This window comes from Cnephaeus nilssonii (assembly GCF_951640355.1).
Source record: "Cnephaeus nilssonii genome assembly, chromosome: 10".
Classification (NCBI taxonomy): domain Eukaryota; kingdom Metazoa; phylum Chordata; class Mammalia; order Chiroptera; family Vespertilionidae; genus Cnephaeus; species Cnephaeus nilssonii.
Window position 1 is genome coordinate 43,981,102 of NC_137081.1, and position 21,455 is coordinate 44,002,556.

The 21,455-nt window shown below is 36.4% G+C and overlaps 1 protein-coding gene across 1 annotated transcript in view; it reads left to right on the forward strand.

Moving 5' to 3' along the window:
- Positions 1-16,393, forward strand: part of OLA1 (Obg like ATPase 1) — a 153,449-nt gene extending 137,056 nt beyond the window's left edge. Inside the window, exons 8-11 of the mRNA XM_079782405.1 lie at positions 9,315-9,455; positions 10,144-10,240; positions 12,296-12,418; positions 15,885-16,393. Coding sequence (XP_079638531.1) covers positions 9,315-9,455; positions 10,144-10,240; positions 12,296-12,418; positions 15,885-15,986 — 463 coding nt within the window. The 3' untranslated portion in view covers positions 15,987-16,393. The remainder of the gene's footprint in view (positions 1-9,314; positions 9,456-10,143; positions 10,241-12,295; positions 12,419-15,884) is intronic.
- Positions 16,394-21,455: the final 5,062 nt, after the last annotated feature.

A 21,455-nucleotide genomic window follows, 5' to 3' on the forward strand; every position in this document is an offset into this window, starting at 1 on the left:
AAAAGAAAATAGGATTCCATCGAGTCTCCTATCTACCTACTCCAGGACTTCTGTAAGGATCAAATGAAACGAGGCATGGGAAAACACTTCACAAACATTTGGTTACAGTGTGAAATGTTTGCACCTGGCTATAAAGCAAGTCATGTTCCTGGGCTGAAGAAACTGCAAGGAGGCTAGTCGTTGCTAGGGAGAGGAAGCCGGGTGTTGCTACATGACATTTTTACCTGACGCCCACACCCACCATTTCTGGGCTGGGCTGGGCTGTGGGCTACATTTTGTGCCATGGGGTTTCAACAGTGTCAGCTGCGATTTGGTGGGCTATTGCTCAGTGTGGTGGCGGGGCCTATGTCCCACTTGGGGGAAGCCAAGTGTTGCTTTGTGGGTGCTAGGTCCATGGTGCAGTTTCACTGTGTGCATCATGGCAGTTCCTGCGTTGTGCATCTGTCCCCTGGTGGTCAGTGTGCATCATAGTGACCGGTCAGATGGTCAGACACTTGGCATATTAGTCTTTTATATATATATATAGATTCATGCACATTGAAAAAAAATTAATTAATTATAAGCAATATTTTAGAGGCTGGGGAGGGACCACGGGAGATTGGCTGGCTGGGGAGGGACCGCGGGAGGGCTCCAGGGCGTGTCCGGCCTCGTCTAGCCCAGTCCTGATCGGCCGGACCCCAGCAGCAAGCTAACCTACCAGTCGGAGCGTCTGCTCCCTGGTGGTCAGTGCACGTCATAGTGACTGGTCGAACGGTCGAACGACACTTAGCATATTAAGCTTTTATTATATAGGACTAGAGGCCCAGTGCACTAAATTCGTGCATGGGGGGGTGTCCCTCAGCCCAGCCTGCACCCTTTCGTAATCCGGAACCCCTTGGGGGATGTCCAACTGCCAGTTTAGGCCCGATCCCACAGGAATCCCTGCGGGATCGGGCCTAAACTGGCAGTCGGGCATCCCTCTCACAATCCAGGACCACTGGCTCCTAACCGCTGGCCTGCCTGCCTGCCTGCCTGATCTCCCTTAACCACTCGCTTGCCTGTCTGATCACCCCTAACTGCTCTCCTGCTGCCTGATCGCCCCTAACCGCCTCTGCCTCGGCCCCCGCCTCCATGGCTTTGTCCGGAAGAACGTCCAGAAGATTATTCAGCTGTCTGGTCTAATTAGCATATGACACTTTTATTTTTATAGATATCCTCTGGTGAAGATTAACAACAACAATATCTTTAAAAAAAAGAAGAAGAAATACAATTATGCAGCTCTGGTTGAAATGCAAGAGTGGAGGTTGCAGAGCCTCCCTGATTCTTCTTCCCTTGCTCTCTATCCTTTCTTCTCCTAGCACCTTGGAAGCATCTTTAGGGAACCCAGAACAGTTTGAAAACTACTCATTAGTTTGCAGATGAGTAAATTAAAGCTAAAAGGCCTTAAATAACTGCCTTGTGGTCACTCAACTAGTTACTGGTATTAGCTAAACTATGTCCACCATCTTATTCATTCAGTAAATGTTTCAACACCCACTATGTTCCAGGTGCTGTGCTAGGAGAGTTCTGAGGATATATCAGGGAACAAAGACAAGCTCCTGTTCTCAAGATGTTTTGTTTTAATGTGTAGTGGGAGGAGATAAGAAAATGGGTAATTTATAGTATAGGGTATCATGTGGATAGTAAAAGCTTTTATCCATATGTAAGCTCAGAGAAAACTCTACAAGAAATAGTTTCTTAAAGAATAAATTGGGCCCTGGCCAGTTTGACTCAGTGGATAGAGTGCCTGCGGACCAAAGGGTCCCCGGTTTGATTCTGATCAAGGGTACCTAGGTTGCAGGCTCCTCCCAGGCCCGGGCCCTGGTTTGGGCCGTGCAGGAGGCAACCAACTGATGTGTTTCTCTCACATAGATATTTCTCTCTGTCTTTCCCACTCTCTCTAAAAATCAATGGGGAAATATTCTCGGGTAAGGATTAACAAAAAAAAAAAATTTTTTTAATAAATTGGAGCACTGGCTGTATACTCAGTGGTTAGACCATCGACCCACACACCAGAGGTCGAGGGTACCAAAGGTTGAGGGTTTGGTTCTTGTCAAGGAAGGGTACATACCTGGGTTACAGGTTCTCACCTCTCTCTCTCTTTCTCTCTCTCTCCCCCATTTCCTCTCTCCCTTCCAGTCTCTCTAAAAATCAATGGAAGAGTATCCTTGGGTGAGGATTAACAACAACAAAAAATAATAAATTGGGGTTAAACCATTGTTAAGAGGAGCTGCAGTCATATGCTTAATGAGGATTATGAGAATGCTTTCAGCTACAATAACAAAGACAATCCCAGTACATATTAATAAGATCCAGGGTAGTTTGTCTCCAGGGTTGGTTAATTCAATGTCCTGTTATATTATCAAGAAAAAAGGTGTTTTCTCATCTTTCCCCACTTCCACTCTTGAGGTCACAAAATTCTGGCATTCCTGGGATAAGATCCAGACAGAATGGACAGCAGAGACTCATCTTTTTAAGAGCCAAAGGAAACTTTTGATCTTTCCCTAGGTTTTTCCTCTTGCCCCATTGACCAGAACTGGTTCCTGTGCCCACTCTCAAACAAGTTGCCAGCTGGAGAATGTGATTACTATGATTTACTCAACTAATTCACCTTGATGTTTCCTCTTGCTTATTCATTGCAAGAGGTTTTTTTAAGGGGGCCTTTTTATTATAGAAAATATTTCCATACAGTTGTTACATGTTACACAGATTAATTGCATTTTTTAAAGCATATTAAGAGAAGAAATCCCAGAGTCATGGTGAGCCCAAAGTGTTGGGATCGATATATTCCAATTTTTCCAATTTGCTTTTAAGGTTGTCTGCTTGTCATAACACCTATCATTTCAATTTCCTCATAACCTTCCAGTTGCCATTAGAGTCAGAAAGCTTGTTAATCCTTGAAACAGAAAACCTGAAACCCATTGTTTATTTGCTGCAAAAGGAATGTGCATTTCTCTAGAATTTTTCTTTTCTATGCACACACATATACATATATATGTAGTTATGTATGGATACAAATACCATTTTATCATAGTGACCACAAAATGAATGTGGTTTTCCAGAGAGTGGTTCTGTGAGGCCCTCATAGCAAACAATTTGTGGTAATATCCCTTTTACTTGTTATGAACTCAGAGTCCATGAAAGTCCTCTCTGCTGGAATCACTTCTTGTAATTTGAATCTAGACTCTAAAGCTAACTTACTACATATGTTTTCCCAGGTATTAAGGCTTATTAGAATGAGAGAGGGATAATTGTGTCTTATAAAGTAAGAAACTGTCTAAATTAATTATTTTTAGATAATTCTGTCAGTTAATTTTTCTATGAATCTGAAACTTCTTTGACATTGCAGGGAATTCAGAGCAAACATTTCCCTCATACTTCCTGAAATTCTAGTGACTTTTTCCTCTTGTGGTTTTTGAACCTGGGAGATGTAAGCAGGAGTTTTTCTATTATTCTCGTTCCTCTTGTATCAGTGGGGTTTGTGGGGTAGGTAGTCAGCATCTGCTTAGTTACCAGTTGGTCTTCAGAGTTATCTTAGACATTTTTATGCTTTCAGTTAATGTGCTTTTATTTTCAAAGTCCTTTACTAGTTCAGTGTTTCTGAAAGTTTAACATGCATAAGAAATACCTTATTAAAATGCAGATTATGATATCCTGTGTTTCTAACTAGCACCCAAGTGATGTGCCATACTCTGAGGAGCAGAGTTGTAATTGTTATTCTGTATAACTCTGTGAAGTTGGATAAGTACACTGAAATTTGAAGTTTATTACCTACATCAAAGATGGGGATCTCTTTTAGAAGAGAGATTAATTTTCAGACACTAATCAATTATACTAGAAATTACCTTTTTGTTATATCTTCTTCTTTCTCCCTTCCCCCACTGACTTCCTTAATAAACCCATTCTAATAACTTTTATTCAACAAAGAATTTTTAAGAGTTGGGAATTTTTTATTTTCTAGAGCTAATTTATTTACTGTGAATGAATATTATTTATGGTATATGTTTTAGTTTGCATGTATTTTGTGCTATTACTTTTAGTGCAGGTTTTCTGTATTATTTATTGCCATTTGTAAGATAACTGGGTTGACTAAATAATGTTTATGTCATCTTGAAAAAAATAACAGCAACCTCTTGGTGCATGGGTTGACACTCAAGCACTGAGCCACACCAGCCGGGCTGAACAGTTTTAATAGAAGTGAGAGTAAACCACATTTCTAATAAAGGGGGAGACTAGAAATGACCTCACTGTTTATCCATGTCCCCTGGATTTATGGTGCATCCATACCATGAACAACTTGAGGGGAACTAGCTTAGTAAAGTTCAGGTCCTTCATAACATTTACTGAATGATGTCAAGTCACTGAATAAACCAGCTCTGGATCCTCCTTTGTGTAAGTTGCATCATTTTCTGAATATTAACATGTGGTCTTGCCAGCAGTTATATTCAGTCAGAAACATATCACTGCTGATTTTTTTTAAAAAGTCAAGACCTAGATTCACACACAAAACTATGTAAGGTGTGTATAAGGACCTAATATTACCATATGTAACAACTTCAAAGATTTTAAACATACTTTGATGTTGTAAAGTAGAATAAGCAGATTTGAGAGAGTTCTAATATTCAATAAAGATAGAAATGATAATGTAACTCAGCTTTAGTGCTAGATTGAGCCATCTTTAAAGGATTTTTAGAAAATATAATTAGAATTTGAGTAGCTGAGGGTAGTTGAATGGCTAGATGGACATGAAGTATAGAAAAGAATAAATTAAAGTTCTTATTAAAGTATATTAGAGAAAACTATTTCAGGGGTTTATTTTAAGTTGCAAGAATTTAGTTTTATTCAAAATATCAATAGTCATTGGGATTATTTTATTTCCCATTATAAAGGTAAGTATTGTTTTGTGAAACCTGTATCAGTTTGGATATGTGTATAAAAATAATGTCTGTGCACCATATGTTTGAGTCAAGTATAAAATCGATTTCTTCCTGTGGGTGATGGTCAAAAAATGTTGAAAGCTATTGTATTAGAACACAATAAAATGAAGGTTTAACTCTAGTGTGGAGAGCTTTGAGTTAAGATGGTGGACTGAGCCAATATAAGAAATTCCCTTCTTGTTTCTAATATGTAGAAACACCAGAGGAAAAAAAAAAACAGAAAAGGGTGGTGTTGATGATGGTGTGGTATTTTTAGAACACTTGGTGGGACTTGAAAGCAAGAAAAAGGATTCTCTAGATGCCCAAAACAAAAAGGACCCATTGACAGTAGAGTTTATGGCCCTCAGGGAAAACTGAGTTTATATGTCCATATAGGACTAAAAATTTGGCACAGGCCTTATGCTACAGGTGCTGCTGGAACAAGCCTAGAAAAGCTATCGCTCATAAAGCCTAGAAAAAGCTATCCTTTCCATAACCAGATACTAGAAAAATGCCCCCACTCCCACCCCTTCTGAACAAGGGAGGAAACTGTTAATCTCAGGAAGTTAAGAGACCTGACTGCACTATAGGAGGTAGGGGCCCTTAATTTGCATTACCAATAAACCCAGTGCTGAAACGCTAAGCCTTGAAATGACCCAGAGCCCAAGACACTCTATGGGTCTTTTCCTAGAAGCAACAACCATAAAACTACCGCGTAGATACGTATCTCAACAACTTGGGGACCACACATTCCCTTGGAACATAACTACATAACTGCTGCTGCCAAATGACCTCACACACCAAAACAACACAGCACATACACAAGAGCCAATTGTTGTCAGAGGTTAGCAGATGACAAATGGTAGGGACAAAGTTATACCCGAGAAATTAGAAGTAATTAGAGCAGTCTGAAAGGAACTTTTAAATTAATCTGCTGAAGAGATTGAAAGGGATTAAGAATTCATTAAACAAGAGTAAAATGTTCTCCAAAAAAAGAGCGGGTAGATTTGAAATAGAAACAAATAGAATTTTTAGAAATAAAATTAGTATCTGGGAAGACAAATACAATGTAAACTAACCCTGGGAAAATCAAATTATAGAATCTGTATTTCAAGACTGGCTAAGACAGTCAGATCATAAAACTGAAAGTAAATTTGAGACACAGTCTTTGAGAAATCTAATTCTAACTTAATAATAAAGATCTCATTCTGCCAAAGAATCAAACATATCACAACCAGTGTATCTCAAAGCATCACCCTTTTAGTCTTAAAACTGATTGTCCCTGCTTTGTCCTTTTGCTTCATTACCAGGGAGAGAAATACAACTAGTGGCAGTTCCTCTTCCCATTTGTCACTCATAAGACTTTGGGGAAATCAATGTGGCTCTGGCTCCATAAGAGAAGAATGGATCCTCTTGCACTACTCTGTTCATATAAATTTGTAAAATGAATACATTTTATGAAAGTCTTTACAGTTGAACTCTTTGGCAGTGTGTTGTCTTGAATGTTTCTTCTCCGCTCATAGTTAGATGGCCTATGATAATATTATCATTATTTTGATCACTAACAATTGCATAGGTTTCAGACATCTGCTAACGTTTGTATATGGAGATTATTATTCAGTCACTTTGGTAGAATATACTTGAAATTGTTTTTCTAGTATTGATACTGAGCTCAACTTTGATTTTTCAATATCCCTCATGTGCCATTAGCCCACATTCTTTAGATGACTAACTATAGTTTGGGGCATGGTTTGTAGCAATAGAATAGACATTTTTCTGCAAAAGGTAAATGGTCCCAATGGGGTTCAAACTTGTGATCTTAGCCTCATTATCACACTTTTGTAACCATCAGGTCTAATAGTTATGTTATGTATTTCAATCAGTAATCTTGAAATTGAGTTATATTTCTTAAATTACCCATTGTTTATTTCAAATATTTAATTAAAAATCACTTTGGGATATTTCTCACTTTTGTTTGATAGTAAAAGTAACAAAAGTAAAGCAGACAACCAAAGAACCTACCTCACTTTTCATCTTCCCTGTGTTTTCTGTGACAGTGAAAGTCACAAAAGTGAAGCTTGCAGGCAAAGAACCTAACTCACTTTACGGAGAGTGCTACGGTACCTTTTTCTTTCAGTGAGGCTATAGCAGGTCTGATGTCAGTCACTTTAGAGACCTTTAGACCTCAGTGCTCATTTATTGCTAAAATGTACCAGCTCTGCTTCTGCATTATGAAGATCATCTGTCAACACTTTGAGATATTCTCCTTTGTTATTAAGCTTGTGATGCTCTACACTGTCAGGTTTTTTGCCAATTATAGTTAAGGTACAATGGTGTATTCACCAGATCAAAGTCTCACATTGGCAGTAGAAAAATGATTTGTAAGTCTTTATTCATCTGAATTGTACAATAGAGCACCTGAGGAATGCAAATAATCCCTCTGAGGACTCTGCAGGAAAGGCTGTTAGAATGACAGGGTAGAATTATTGTTATTCTGAATTGATGTTTTAGCCAAAGTAATTATTTCTTATTGTCTCGTAACAGTTCTAGCTTTATTAGTTATGTTGACCATATTTATGAAACAAAATGTATATGATATTTTATCCTTTTACATGGGCTTGCTTTGTTAAACTTTCATTGAATCTATATTTGGTATGTGATCTTTTTTTAATTACATACTTGATCGTATCTGATGTACCATAAATGTATGTTACATTTTAATATACAGTTTTGTTTGAATAGTGTAAATCTGTGATGTAACTTAGAATAGGCAAAATATCTAATTAAATTTCCCTTTTTTTTCCTTAACCTGCCCTTCATCATTTTGGCAAGAAAATATCTAGCTTGGATTTCCTATTTAAAGGACACTAAAACAAATCTTTATTCATCTATTTATTGGGCTGGTCTGTGTGTGTGTGTGTTTTTTAAGGATATGACCAAAAGGAATAAGCATTATGAAGAGCAAGAACCACTGATGACATATTAGATAAATAAAGTATAGTTAGCCTTGTAAAACAAGCATATACCAAGCCTTTATCCCATTGTAAATCGTAGGCTACATATATTTTTAATTTTCTAATAACTCTGATTCTCCGCCATTTTCTTTGATAGGTGAGTGTTAATGACTGTGATTTAATTCTTGTGTGTCTTTTCCCCTAAAGTGACCTTCTTTTCCCCTAAAGTGACCTTAACATTGATTACTTAAAGGATTCCTGCCACAGTTTTTTGGGTTTTTTTTTTTGCAATAATAGCTATTAAAACCTTGGTCTAAATATGGGAGACTAGTGGAACTCTGCATGGTATACATTAGTATAAATTTCTATGAAATCTATATTCAGTTCTATACTAAATCTATTTCAGAATTATAGATATATATATACTGTGATTATCTGAGAATGAAAATTAATGATATTATTTCTGTTAATATTTGTTTACTATATGCCAGGCATTACTTTTCTAGGTTCTTTACAATATAAGTACTCTTACTATCTCCATTTTTAGAGATGAGGAAACTGAGGCTTAGAAAGGTTCAGTAACCTGCGCAAGGAAAAAAACTAGTAAAGTGGTAGGATCGGGACCTGGTTAATATATTCATTATACTTATTTCACTTATGTTCTCACGGCTACTTTGTCAGAATACTCCATGCTTTGCGGGGAGAGGGGTTCAAGTCATCTTTTTAAATAACACTTGGTATCAATTTCCTAACTGATTTGGCTTTTCAACCCCTTTTGAATTCAAAGGAATTTCTTTCATCTGTAGTTCTATACTCATGATCCTACAAAAGTGAGATTTATAAGAGCAGTGTGTACATAATCAACTAGGTTTGTTAATGTGTATTTCTGGACATGTTTGTTTTAATTAGCAAAAATATCCCTCAAAAACAATACAAATGTAACTTCTTGTTAATCTAAGAAGGAACTAAAGCAAGTATTATAGATATTTGGGTAGAAGAAATTATTTGCCAAAGACTCTTCAAAATTAGCTGATACTTTTAGGTCTGATTTCTATACAAACAAACTTTGTCTTTCAAAAATTTGCTTTGTAAAGTAAGGAAAATAAATCATAAAATTGAGGTTTTCAAGGGCACAGGTGTTAACACTGAACAAATTTAGTGTAACTTTTAAAAGTTTTAAAATATTTGTGTAATAGTTTCTAAAGATAATGTGCTAAAGTAAAACTAAGTTGCAGTAAAATATTATGGCATATACCTGAAGCAATTGCTGCCTGTTAATGCCTTGACCTTGGAAAGCTATACACAAAAAGATGGCATCATAAAACCGTGCAATTCTTATGAATATGTATGTGCTACTTGATAATAATGAATGTGGTACAGTCATGCATGCACTACCAGATAATGCTGTGCCCTTTTTTGTCTACAGGTTGATAAAAATCAAAGAGTGGGTGGACAAGTCTGACCCAGGTGCCTTGGTCATCCCCTTTAGTGGGGCCTTGGAGCTCAAGTTGCAAGAATTGAGTGCTGAGGAGAGACAGCGGTATCTGGAAGCGAACACGACACAAAGGTTAATTTAGCATTCATTTTCCCTACACTTTATTATCAACTATTTCCTTGCAGTAATTTAATTGCTTGCGCTGATAGAATAATAAATGACAGAGTAATTACCATTATAAAGAGGGAATCTTCTCCTTTCTTTACCATGAGACAGAGTGAAAAGATTTATTTTAAATTAAGTTTTTAACTGTCATCTGTCATCTCTGTACAGTGTTTTAATTATAACATAGGTATTAGTTATGTATATTTTTGAGAAGGAATGATCGCCAAAACTCTTTCGTCATGTTCAGTGGGGGAGGGGAAAGGGTGAATCAGTTGCCTGAATTTTTTCTGAGTAACTGTTAATATATTGTTTAAACATTGGATTTCAATCAAATAATTTTGCTTTCATGACCCACATCCTTGAAATAATTAATATTGGAGGAAATCGTCATAGAATGGGTAGATCGGGTTTTTCTTTTTTTTATAGTAAACAATTCAAAATGATATATTCAGACTAATACAATTAGAAACGGTTTTAAAAGGGATTTTTAGCAATAGTTATATGCTTTCTGACCTCTTCAAGAGCATTAGAAAGATGAATGGTCATTTACTAGTATCTTTAACATTTTCTACTTGAAATGAATAATTTTAGCTCTGTACCAATCTATGGCACAATTAACTTATATGTTGAGTGAATTTGTTTCATTTTATTTCAGCGCTTTGCCAAAGATCATTAAGGCTGGGTTTGCAGCACTCCAACTAGAATACTTTTTCACTGCAGGCCCAGATGAAGTGCGTGCATGGACCATCAGGGTAAGATTCATACTTATTCATCAGCTATATCCAGTTCCACACTATTGAATTCAGATTGATATCACTGACTTTGAAGTTTGTCATGGTGGCGGTTAGCTAGTCATTACAGATGAGGTTTTTGTCCAGGATAACTTTAATTATTTGTGAGCTGCTGAACAGTGAAAGTGGAGCGGCATTGATTGAGGCAGGTAACAATTGATTCTGCCTATTACATAGTCTGAATTTCTTCATCCTGTAGAATCTGTCTACCCTCCTCCTGTGGTCAGAGATAAGACGCACCAGTATTGTGCTTGCTTAATCTGTGTGACTGGGTTTGTCTGCAGTGAAATTGATGTTGCTTTTCATTTTGTATTCGCTAAGTTTGTTTGGGTTGCGGGTGGTTCTTTCCTCCTTTGCTTTGCTCGGATTACATTTTCAGCAATAAAAGCAATATGACATCATTATGCTCTTCATAGATACACAGTTGGGCTCAAAGAGCTAAACTCAATGCGCAATAATTCATGCCTTTTGTAATTTGAATTCATAGAGGTAGTGTTTATTTTTTCAATGTTATATATTCAATCTTTCTTCTTTAAAAATGGATATGTATTTTAAATACTGATGTGTACTGATTAGGACCAAAAAGAATGACTAATTTATTCCCAGAGGACAATAGAAACTGAACTGTAATGGCTTGCTTTTAAATGTAAATGTATTATAATATGGTAGTTACTATTGAAAAATATTTTGAAATATATATAGTCCCACATAGTGTTATAGAATGTAAAAATTATGTCAGAACTTTTAGAAATACTGTTTATTCATTCTTTTATTGTGCTTTTTAAATATATGCTACATGAGTAATTTTAGTGCTGCTTTGATTTCTGTTTGCACTGACTACCGCAATTTATTGTTACATTTATTTTGATTTAATGTGGATAGAACATGGAGGCAGTTCAACATAATGTTAAATGCGTTATGTGAATGTGAGATTCACTTTTCTTTTATCTCCTCTCCCCTTTGTAAAAAAGAAAAATGTTTGATTGGTTTCTAACCAAGGTCCTTTTATATAGACTTATAAAATAATGTCAAAGCAAATCTGAGTTGGTAAATAAATTGCCAGGGTTTATTTTTACTATATATTTTAAAGCCTTAAAACTTCTGAACTTAAGTATGTGTAACAGGAAAGATAATGTGTTCTGGGCTTGAAAATGTTGAAAGCTGGTTTATCTTAAGACTGATTGTAAGTATCCATGATTTAATGTGCTAAGAGATATTTAGTCAGGTAAGCATCAGTGAGTAGCCATATTAACCCAATACATCTTTTATTGTAAAAACTGTGCTTTATAGTGTCAGACTTCTTATCACTTTAACATGCTTTATTAAGCAGTCTTTAGGTCACCATTATTTCTCAGATTTCTTTCCATGGTTGTGTGTGTCTGGAATGTATGTCCTTGTAATTTAACATATGCGGTAATTACAAGACATTTCTCTTCCTACATCGACTTCAATTTTCCTACATGATGGTTAGAAGCAGGGTGTGTAATGTAAAATGCTCAAAATTTTTATTATAAGAATTTCAAAATTATTTGCTAAACATGTATTTTATATATATATGATTTGTTGGAAAATATCTTTTAAATGTCTCTTTATGTATTGGTTTTTTATATTCTTTAGATGTACTGAAAATTTCAAGGCTTTTTCTTTTTAAAACCTTTGCTAATATATCTTAAAAGTTACTTTAAAATTCTTATATTTTCCACTCTGAAGAATAGAAAATCGAAATGAAACCCAGGCCAAAACCAAACCACTGCATCTAAATCAATAAAACTGTGGATGACTGACTGTTAGGGAAAAACAAAGCTGTGCTTCTTTAATATCGACTGATCTGTCTGTGCTAAATCTGCTACACAGATAGTGCCCAGGGTTGAAAAGGTACTAATTGTGTACCTGACATCTTCACTGATATTAAACTAAGTTTAAGTTGGCCACAACTACAGATCAGAAAAAAGAAACTCGACGCTTACAATCATCATCTTAAATGCAATTAGTTTTCTCTGGTCTTTCTTTTCAAAGAAAGGGACGAAGGCTCCTCAAGCTGCAGGAAAGATCCACACAGACTTTGAAAAAGGATTCATTATGGCTGAAGTAATGAAATATGATGATTTTAAAGAGGAAGGTTCTGAAAATGCAGTCAAGGTAAGGAATTATAGTTTCATATTTTGTAATTTTTACTAATAGGGAGATACTCATGATTAAAATGAATAATCATCTTTTAAACTGTGTATCAGGGTTGTGTTACTATCCACTGATTGAACAGCTGTAGATGTTTACATGCTTTTAGATAATTTTAAAAATGTGTGAATTGTGTTTTTCTAAAACTGAAAAAAATAAAATAGTTTTAAGTAATTATAAATAATTTCAAAGAATTTGTTCACTGATGGCCAGTGAAAAATTATACTTATTACATTTGAATATCTAAAGTAGAAGTAGTATTATTTCCTTATGATTAATTCAAAGGGACAGAAAAATCTGTTCTTACTGAAACTTCATGGTTGTACTTTTTTTTTTTTTTTTTAACATTTGGGGATTTGATTTGCTTTCTCAACACTAGAGGGCAGGTCCAAAATTGTGCTTTATTTTAGCTAATAAGTATAATTTGCTTTGCAGCTCTAATAGTAAAGCAATGTTATATATGGGTAATAAATTAATTTTTATAATGTAAATCCTTTTTCAGGCTTAATCTTCTTTGACTTTATTATGTTTCACTTAGCAGAATCTAGTTGGTATGTCATCTCTAATCGGTAGATAGGTCAAGTGATTAAACTGACATTGTAGTAAGCAAGGCTTCTTTATCTTAAATTTAATCTGATATTTGAAGACTGCCACAGAAAATGTTAAAGAATTTAAAGAGGTTTCTTGTTTTTACAATTTGAAAGGAATGCAGAAAAGTTTATTTCAAATTTAGTGTATTCTCATTGATAATCATTGGAAAGATCATACTGAACAGCAGGACTTTAATAGAACTTTTGGAACTCCAGGAAGAGGAGGGGAAAACCTGGTATAATTGATTCAATTTAGAGTGGGAGTCATTTTGTTTTTTAAAAATTAGTGAGAGAAGTTACAGTTTACAACTAAACGTCATTAATGTTCCAGTGGTGTCATCTGTGTCGATAGAGAGGTATGCAAATACTGAGATTGAACTTTGTCAGGAATACTAATTAGACTTAGAAACCTCAGGTTATTTTTCAACATGCTACATAATGTTAGCATATACATTTTTCACATAATAGGATAATTAAAAAAAGGATATTTTTCTATTATTAGAATTCAGAAATCAGGTGATACTTTTTAATACTCTGTGATAAGCCTGTACCAATCCTTGATAGATGTGCTATTGTAATAAACTTGAAAGATATACAAATTGTGAATACTTCCTTTAACAACACCTGGAAACTTTATAATATATAATAAAGTAATATGTCCTGCTTGTAGAAATGCTTGGCACAAACTGGGGGCTTTTGTACTGTAAGTTGGAAATTATTGACCTCTGGATTTTCAGCTTAAAATACCATTAAGTATTTTATGTGGTTTTTAACCTCCAAAACTAACATTTCAGAATTCGAACTCCAAGTAAATAAAGCATTTATGAGTTGTTTTATACTCTTTTATTCAACAAATATTTACTTGCATATTATCAAGTAGGTTTTAGCTTCGAGAGCAAGATTAGTATATGTGTCTATGTATGTATATGTATTTCTAGTACCAGTGCAGCATAACTAATTTAATGCCAGTGCTGTGAACTATATACTGAATAGCTCTGTGTGGGCTTTGTAGTCTACAGGGATATCACATTATTAGCAATCATATCTGCTTAGGCAAAGCTGGCTTCTACAGATGGCTGCTTTCAAGTGCAAATGAACTGGTTAGACGTGTCTTGTTTAATACATACTCAAGATTCACAAATGGGTATTGATTTTTTTTTTAACCAGTGTTTCTGATAGCAGTGGAAATGGATTAAATGGTCTCTAGAGAATTTAAAGAAACACTGTCACCTTTAATTAATAGTAAACTTGAGTGGTTACAAAGTATATAAACTTGTATATTAATATGTCATGTCAGTATGTATTTGATCTAAATTGTCTGTATAGCTTTATAACTGTGGGTTTTATATTCTCAGAATAAGTAGCATACGGCCTATAATATATCATGTCTTTATAAAAATCATGTGAGAGAGTGGGTGTGTGTGGTGTGGGGGGAGTGTCTGTGCCATTTAGAATGTTAGAGTATCAAGGCTTTTTAAAAATTGGCTGTTTTAATAGTAGTTTTAATAATAATACATATTATTAGTAGGTGATTTTTTTATATGTAGTCTAGATATTTGAAAATATGCTTACTACAACTCTGATCTGGTTTGTTGATTTTAACTTCAGATGTATGATCTTCGTTAGTGTTGTTTCTCATTAGTATAATTGCACTTGACTTTGAACATTCTTATCGATATGTTCAAAGGGAAGTAGTGATCTTGTTGGGCAAAGGTTTTGTGTTCTCAGTAAATTCTAACAGAAGGAAAATACTTTTGAGAGTTTTTTCAAAAGATCACGTCCTCATTGTCGACTGGTCAGTGATGGAGTCACATAGACCTATGTCAGTTTGTGTAGGTTTAAGTGTAGATGCTGAAGAGTCTGCTGCACTCAGGGTGAAGTGTGTGTGCTGCGCCATGGGGTGAACCTGGGTCTCTGGAACTGCCACGTGTTTGCGTTAGGATTACTGACTGATTGCATGTCTAAATCTGCATACCAGCAGGTGGAATCAATTGCTTTGCCAACTAATACACAAGTGGAAAAAAATATCTGTCTTTGCAGTTCCAACCTGTTAGAGTCTGCTTGTGACTAGGGCTGTTAGTCAGTACAGGCACACCTCGTTTTATTGCACTTCGCTTCATTGCGCTTCACAGATGTTGTGTTTTTTACAAATTGAAGGCCAGACCCTCCACCAGAAAAAAAGATTACAGCTTGCTTTATTGCAATACTTGCTTTATTGTGGCGATCTGGAACCAAACCTGTGGTATCTTTGAGGTATGCTGGTAATCTTCATGATGCATTCTAATACAGAGCACTATGTATGGTCATTGTCAAGACCAAATAAAAAACTACAAGGAAATAATTTAAAATCTGTGTATTTTTACACTTGATAGTAGTTCTTCTTGTAGCAAACCATCTTTTTTGACATCACAGAATTTCTTTAAACAAAGAAGCTTTATACTAGTTATGTAGTCTTTTTTTTCCTGCCTGGTTTGATCTGTTTTGTTACAGTGACTTGCTGGATGTTTGCAGACACATCAGAAATGTACCATAAACAGCATGTAATGAAACTTAATGATATTGGTATAATTACATTTATATACTAACAATTTAGTGGAGAATACATTATGATTATGTATGTATAGAAAATCTAGTTCTGCCCAAATCAGGAATACTTTGCTTCTCTTCAATTCTAGTTTTAAACTTGTATGCCTTCCTATATTTATTTCTTTTAAAAAAAAAATTTTTTTTTTTTTAAAAATATATATATATATATATGACCTAAGAGTATAATACTTTACCTTATGCCTTACGCATTTAGTTGTACAATAACCCATTTCTTCTATATTTTCTACTTGCAGGCCGCTGGAAAGTACAGACAACAAGGCAGAAATTATATTGTTGAAGATGGAGATATTATCTTCTTCAAATTTAATACACCTCAGCAACCGAAGAAAAAATAAATTTTAGTTATTGCTCAGATAAACATATGATTTCCAAAAAGCATATGATTTTTTTAAATTAAAATTTCTGAAAACTGAAGGGACACACAAAGTTGGTGGATGGGAATCTTCTACAAACAGAATTATTTTTATTTGTTTTAAAATTAAAATACTGTGTACCTCCAATGAAATGCAAGTTCTCTAATGTGAACAGCTTTGCTTTTCACGTGATTAAGACCCTTCTCCAAATTGTGGAAGCTTTTCAGGAACCATATTACTCTCATGATACTTCATTAATCTCCATCATGTATGCCAAGCCTGACACATTTGACAGTGAGGACAATGTGGCTTGCTCCTTTTTGAATCTACAGATAATGCATGTTTTACAGTACTCCAGATGTCTACACTCAATAAAACATTTGACAAAACCAGCCTTGGTGTGTTTGGGGATGTCTGTATTGACTGACTGTGGTGTGCTGAATGCGATACGGCACCTGGTGGTTGCTGATTACTGTGTGTGCGACACAGTAACTGGCAGTGTGGGGCAGCTGCAATTGTATCTTAAAAGTGAGTCTTTCATGGGAATCAGAAGAATAGTATACCAAGGATTTGTCTAACGAAAGTTAATTAATTTGTAGATGGACATTTATTGAAGGATGATAGCAATGATGCTACAAAGGATATAACATAGGTGACTGTGACCAAAAAGAAAATAATGCTGGAAAAAAATCTACTTCAAAAGTAAGGGATTTTTTGTTGTTATTGTTGTTCTGACCATATTGAAGAGAATGTTTATTTTTAATCTTTCCTTTGAAATGATGAAATTATTGTGCGAACAACTCATTCATGTCTTTGGTGGGTTGTATTTTTTTTTTTAATTTCAGTAGTGAGTGTAAAAGTTTATTACTAAAAAGATCAGACCTTGAAAATAAAAAGAACCTGTTTTCATACTTGCTATCAAAATATTTTAGACCAGTTGAAATTTTAGTATGTATAAGTTAAACTCTTCTAAAATTATAGTAGAAAATTCTGAAAGAAAATAATGATGAATTCTTTGGAGACCAATTGGCACTTGGCCTTCTTCTGTAATGAGGATAGTCTTGGAGTCTCATCCCTGAACCCTCCCTTTTCTCCCACAGCAACACTCCTGCCAGACCTCCCTTGTCCCCATCCATGCCCTTTTGTTCTCCTCTGTGATTATAGGATCATTTCAGTGGAATGCAGTCATACCTAGGTTAGCCCTTTATTCTACTGTATTACTTTGTCACATTAAAGATGAGGAAATATGAAAACACACACTTAAACTTAACATTGAAACAACATAGCACAAAAGGCAAGAAAATAAGTGATTTTAAAGGAGCTTTGGCTATACATAAGAAAGGATGTTTAAAGAGGATTTAGTTGAGTAATGAATGTAATAGGAGCTCTTAAGTGAGTATGCTCTTTTTGAGAATCAAATGCAGTAGTCCCCCCTTATCCTCAGGGGATAAGAACTCTGGTGGATGCCTGAAACTGAGGATAGAACCCAACTTATGCTATATTTTTCCCTATATATACTTACCTATGAAAAAATTTAATAACTTATGCACAGTAAGATATTAACAATAGTAAAATAGAACATTTATAATATAATAAAAGTTATGTAAATATGGTCTCTCATAACCGATCTGATAACTGAGACAGTTACTAAGTAATTAATGGGCAGGTAGCATATGCAGTGTGGATACACTGGATGAGGGATGATTCATGTCTTGGACCAGACAGAGCGAGACAGCATAAGATTTCATCATGCTACTCAGAACAGCATGTAATTTAAAACTTCATTGTTAAAACTGGAATTTTTCATTTAATATTTTTGGACTTCAGTTGACCACAGGTAACTGAAACTGCAGAAAGCGAAACCATGTATAAGGAGGAACTATAGCAAGATATTCTTTTGCAAATATAAAAATTCATAAACTGCAGCAGAGAAATAATAAAACTAAGTGGAAAGTTTTTTTGTTTTGTTTTTTAAGAACTAAATAAAACCTAAGTGAAACTCAGGTACAGGTGCAGTTGACCAAGTTTGCTGTGAAAATTCATGTACTTCTGTATTGGAGGAATGTATAGATTAGTAGATTGCTAGGGATTTTACTAGTATAAGAAGAAATAAAATATTTTGCTTTTGAGTCTTCTCCAAAGTAAATTGCATAGACTTTTTACATACATTTGAAATCTTATTTTTTTTAAATAAATCTTTATTGTTCAGATTATTACAATTGTTTCTCCTTTCTCTCTCCCCCCCCATATCTCCCCATCACCCGGTTCCCTCCCCCCCCCCCCCGTTGTCCTTATCCATAGGTGTATGATTTTTGTCCAGTCTCTTCCCATACCCCCCACACAGACACCCCTTTCCCCCTGAGAATTATCAATCCACTCCCATTCTATGCCTCTGATTCTATTATGATCACCAGTTTATTCTGTTCCTCAGATTTTTAATTCACTTGATTTTTAGAATCACTTGTTGATAGATAATGTATTTGTTGTTCATAATTTTTATCTTTACTTTTTTCTTCTTTTTCCTTCTTTTAAAGAATACCTTTCAGCATTTCATATAATACTGGTTTGGTGGTGATGAACTCCTTTAGCTTTTTCTTATCTGTGAAGCTCTTTATCTGCCCTTCAATTCTGAATGATAACTTTGCTGGGTAGAGTAGTCTTGGTTGTAGGTTCTTGCTATTCATCACTTTGAATATTTCTTGCCATTCCCGTCTGGCCTGCATAGTTTCTGTTGAGAAATCAGCTGACAGTCGTATGGGTGCTCCCTTGTAGGTAACTAACTGTTTTTCTCTTGCTGCTTGTAAGATTCTCTCTTTGTCTTTTGCCCTTGGCATTTTAATTATGATGTGTCTTGGTGTGGTCCTCTTTGGATTCCTCTTGTTTGGGGTTCTGTGTGCTTCCTGAACCTGTAAGTCTATTTCTTTCACCAGGTGGGGGAAGTTTTCTGTCATTATTTCTTCAAATAGATTTTCAGTATCTTGCTCTCTCTCTTCTGGCACCCCAAAAATTCGGATATTGGTACGCTTAAAGCCATCCCGGAGGCTCCTTATGCTATCCTCACACTTTTGGATTCTTTCTTTCCGCCTCTCTGGTTGGGTGTTTTTTTCTTCCTCATATTCCAGATCTTTGGTTTGACTCTTCGGGTGCGGTGGTCTACTCTGTATATTCTTTATTTCAGACAGTGTATGCATAATTTCTGACTGGTCCTTTTCCATTTTTTTGGTATTCTCATTTAGGTCCTTGAAGGTCTCCAAGTTTCTCAGCGGTTTTTAGAAGATTCTTGAGTAACCTTATAAATATGGTTCTGAACACTGTGTCGTCCATTAGTTTGCTTTCATCTATCTCTCCTACTTGTGACATACTTGGATGTCTCCACATTTTGGCTGCCTCCCTGTGTTAATGGAGTGGCTTTGTGTGGTCGGTGACCTATAGGGGCCGGTAGCTCAGCTTCCCCAATCACCCTAGGTGGTCGCTCTTGGTACTCCCCTTTGTGGGCTGAGTGGAAAGTCTTGGTGTAGTTAAAAGCCCTGATTGCTGTTGGTACACTGGGAGGAATTGACCTCTGGTCCAATTGGTTGTGAGGGCCTGCTGTGTCTATAACGGAAGAATTGCTGTGCTGGAGACACAGTAGGGCTTTGATGCTCACTGAGTCTGCCTCTTGAATGTGTCCCTTATGAGAGTGGTTGAAATCTGGTGTCGTCCACACCGACAGAAAAGTCACTCTCACTCTCCGACCGATGGCCGAGAGTCCCGTAGGCGTCTGGGTTCCCCGCGTGTCCCCAGAAACTGGAGTTCAGAGTGGTTGGGATTGTTGGTATCACTGGCGGGAGTTGATCTCCAAGCCAGTTGGCTGTGAGGATCAGCAGTGTCTCCGCTGGGAGAGCTTCTGTGCTCAGCTTGGATGGGGCGGAGTCTCAGGGTGGTGCAGACAAGCTTTGGTTTCCCGTCTGCTCCGCCCTAAGAGGGGCGGATTCTCCGTGCCCGAATTAATGGCTGCGCGCCTCTGAGAGAAGGCAGCTTTCGAGCCTCTCCCGCTGCCTAACAGACCAGTTTCTCCCCAGCTAGGGCTGGATTTCAGTGCAGACCGGAGGTTTTGTTTTTCTCCCGAACGAGAAATCCAGTCACTGGGAGGGCTGTGCTCAGCTTGGATGGGGCGGAGTCTCAGAATGGCGCAGACAAACTTGGTTTCCATCCGCGCCGCCCTAAGAGGGCCGGTTTCTCCGTTCCCTAATCAAAGGCTGCGCGCCTCTGAGAGAAGGCAGCTTTCGAGCCTCGCCCGCTGCCAAACAGACCAGTTTCTCCCCGACCGCAGCTGGATTTCAGTGCAGTCGGGAGGTTTTGTTTTTCTCCCAAACGAGAAAGCTAGCCACGCAGCGTCTGCTGCCCTCCCTCTCCGCGCGCTGCGAGCAAGCCTGCCGCGTATTCAGCCGCCCGCCCTTTCCGCGCTCACGGATCTCCGCACCTCCACAGCTCCTGAGGTTCAGCATCCCCCTCTCTTTTTTTCTCTAGTTGTAGGTTTTCCACTCTGCCAGCTTTCCGGTGGTTCTGGACGGTGTGTGCTCTGTTTTTCAGTTGTAGTTTCAAAATTGTTGTGGCAGGCAACAATTAGGTGTTTACCTTATGCCGCCATTTAAAGGTCTTTACAATTGTGTAATTTTACTTTTGCTAACTTCTAATGTGATAATTGCACATTGCAGAACAGAACCATTAGGAGAAAGAAGTGTTTTGAGGTAACTGCATTTATTAGGGGCTGAAATTAAATGCTTAAAATGTTTAATTTGGTTAGAGATTCTGCAACATTCTAAATATGTGTACAAAATTGTATTTCCTACAAAAGTTGAGAATTCCAAGAACTTTTACATACAAATAACTGAGAGTATGCCTATATCTTCATGTTTAATACTGGTGATAATTATCTGTATTTTCAGGATTATAATTGAATATTTTTTCACCTATCTAGCTCCATTTTAATCATATCTTTAATTAAAAAGATTTTCTTTTTGCCCAAAGCTTAGGAAAAGGTGTGTGATATCGTTGAGTTTAGTTTTATCATGTTAACCCCATAACTTGCATTTTGGTGTGGTTTACCAGAACCAGAACCAGAACCCCCTCCCACCAAAAAAGGAATGCAGATACTATTCATCATTAACATAGTTTTGTGTGAAGCTTCTGTTTACGTGTAATTTGCCAGGTCCATTTGGGAAGTAAGTTTTCTTACTCATGATTAATCAACTTTATGGCATTAAAATCCAAGTTGATATTTATTCCTGGTTGTCTCTATTGTATTCTCAAAGCTCTTCCCCTCAAAGAGTCAGAGACAGAAAATTTCTTCTTTTCCTGTCTTACATTTTTCTGAGTAGTCTACTTAAATACACTTATGCTCTTTCTTATTTTGCCAGATACTTCAGAAATGTTCATTGTTTAATGGCAAACTGCTTTAACTGGGAAAAT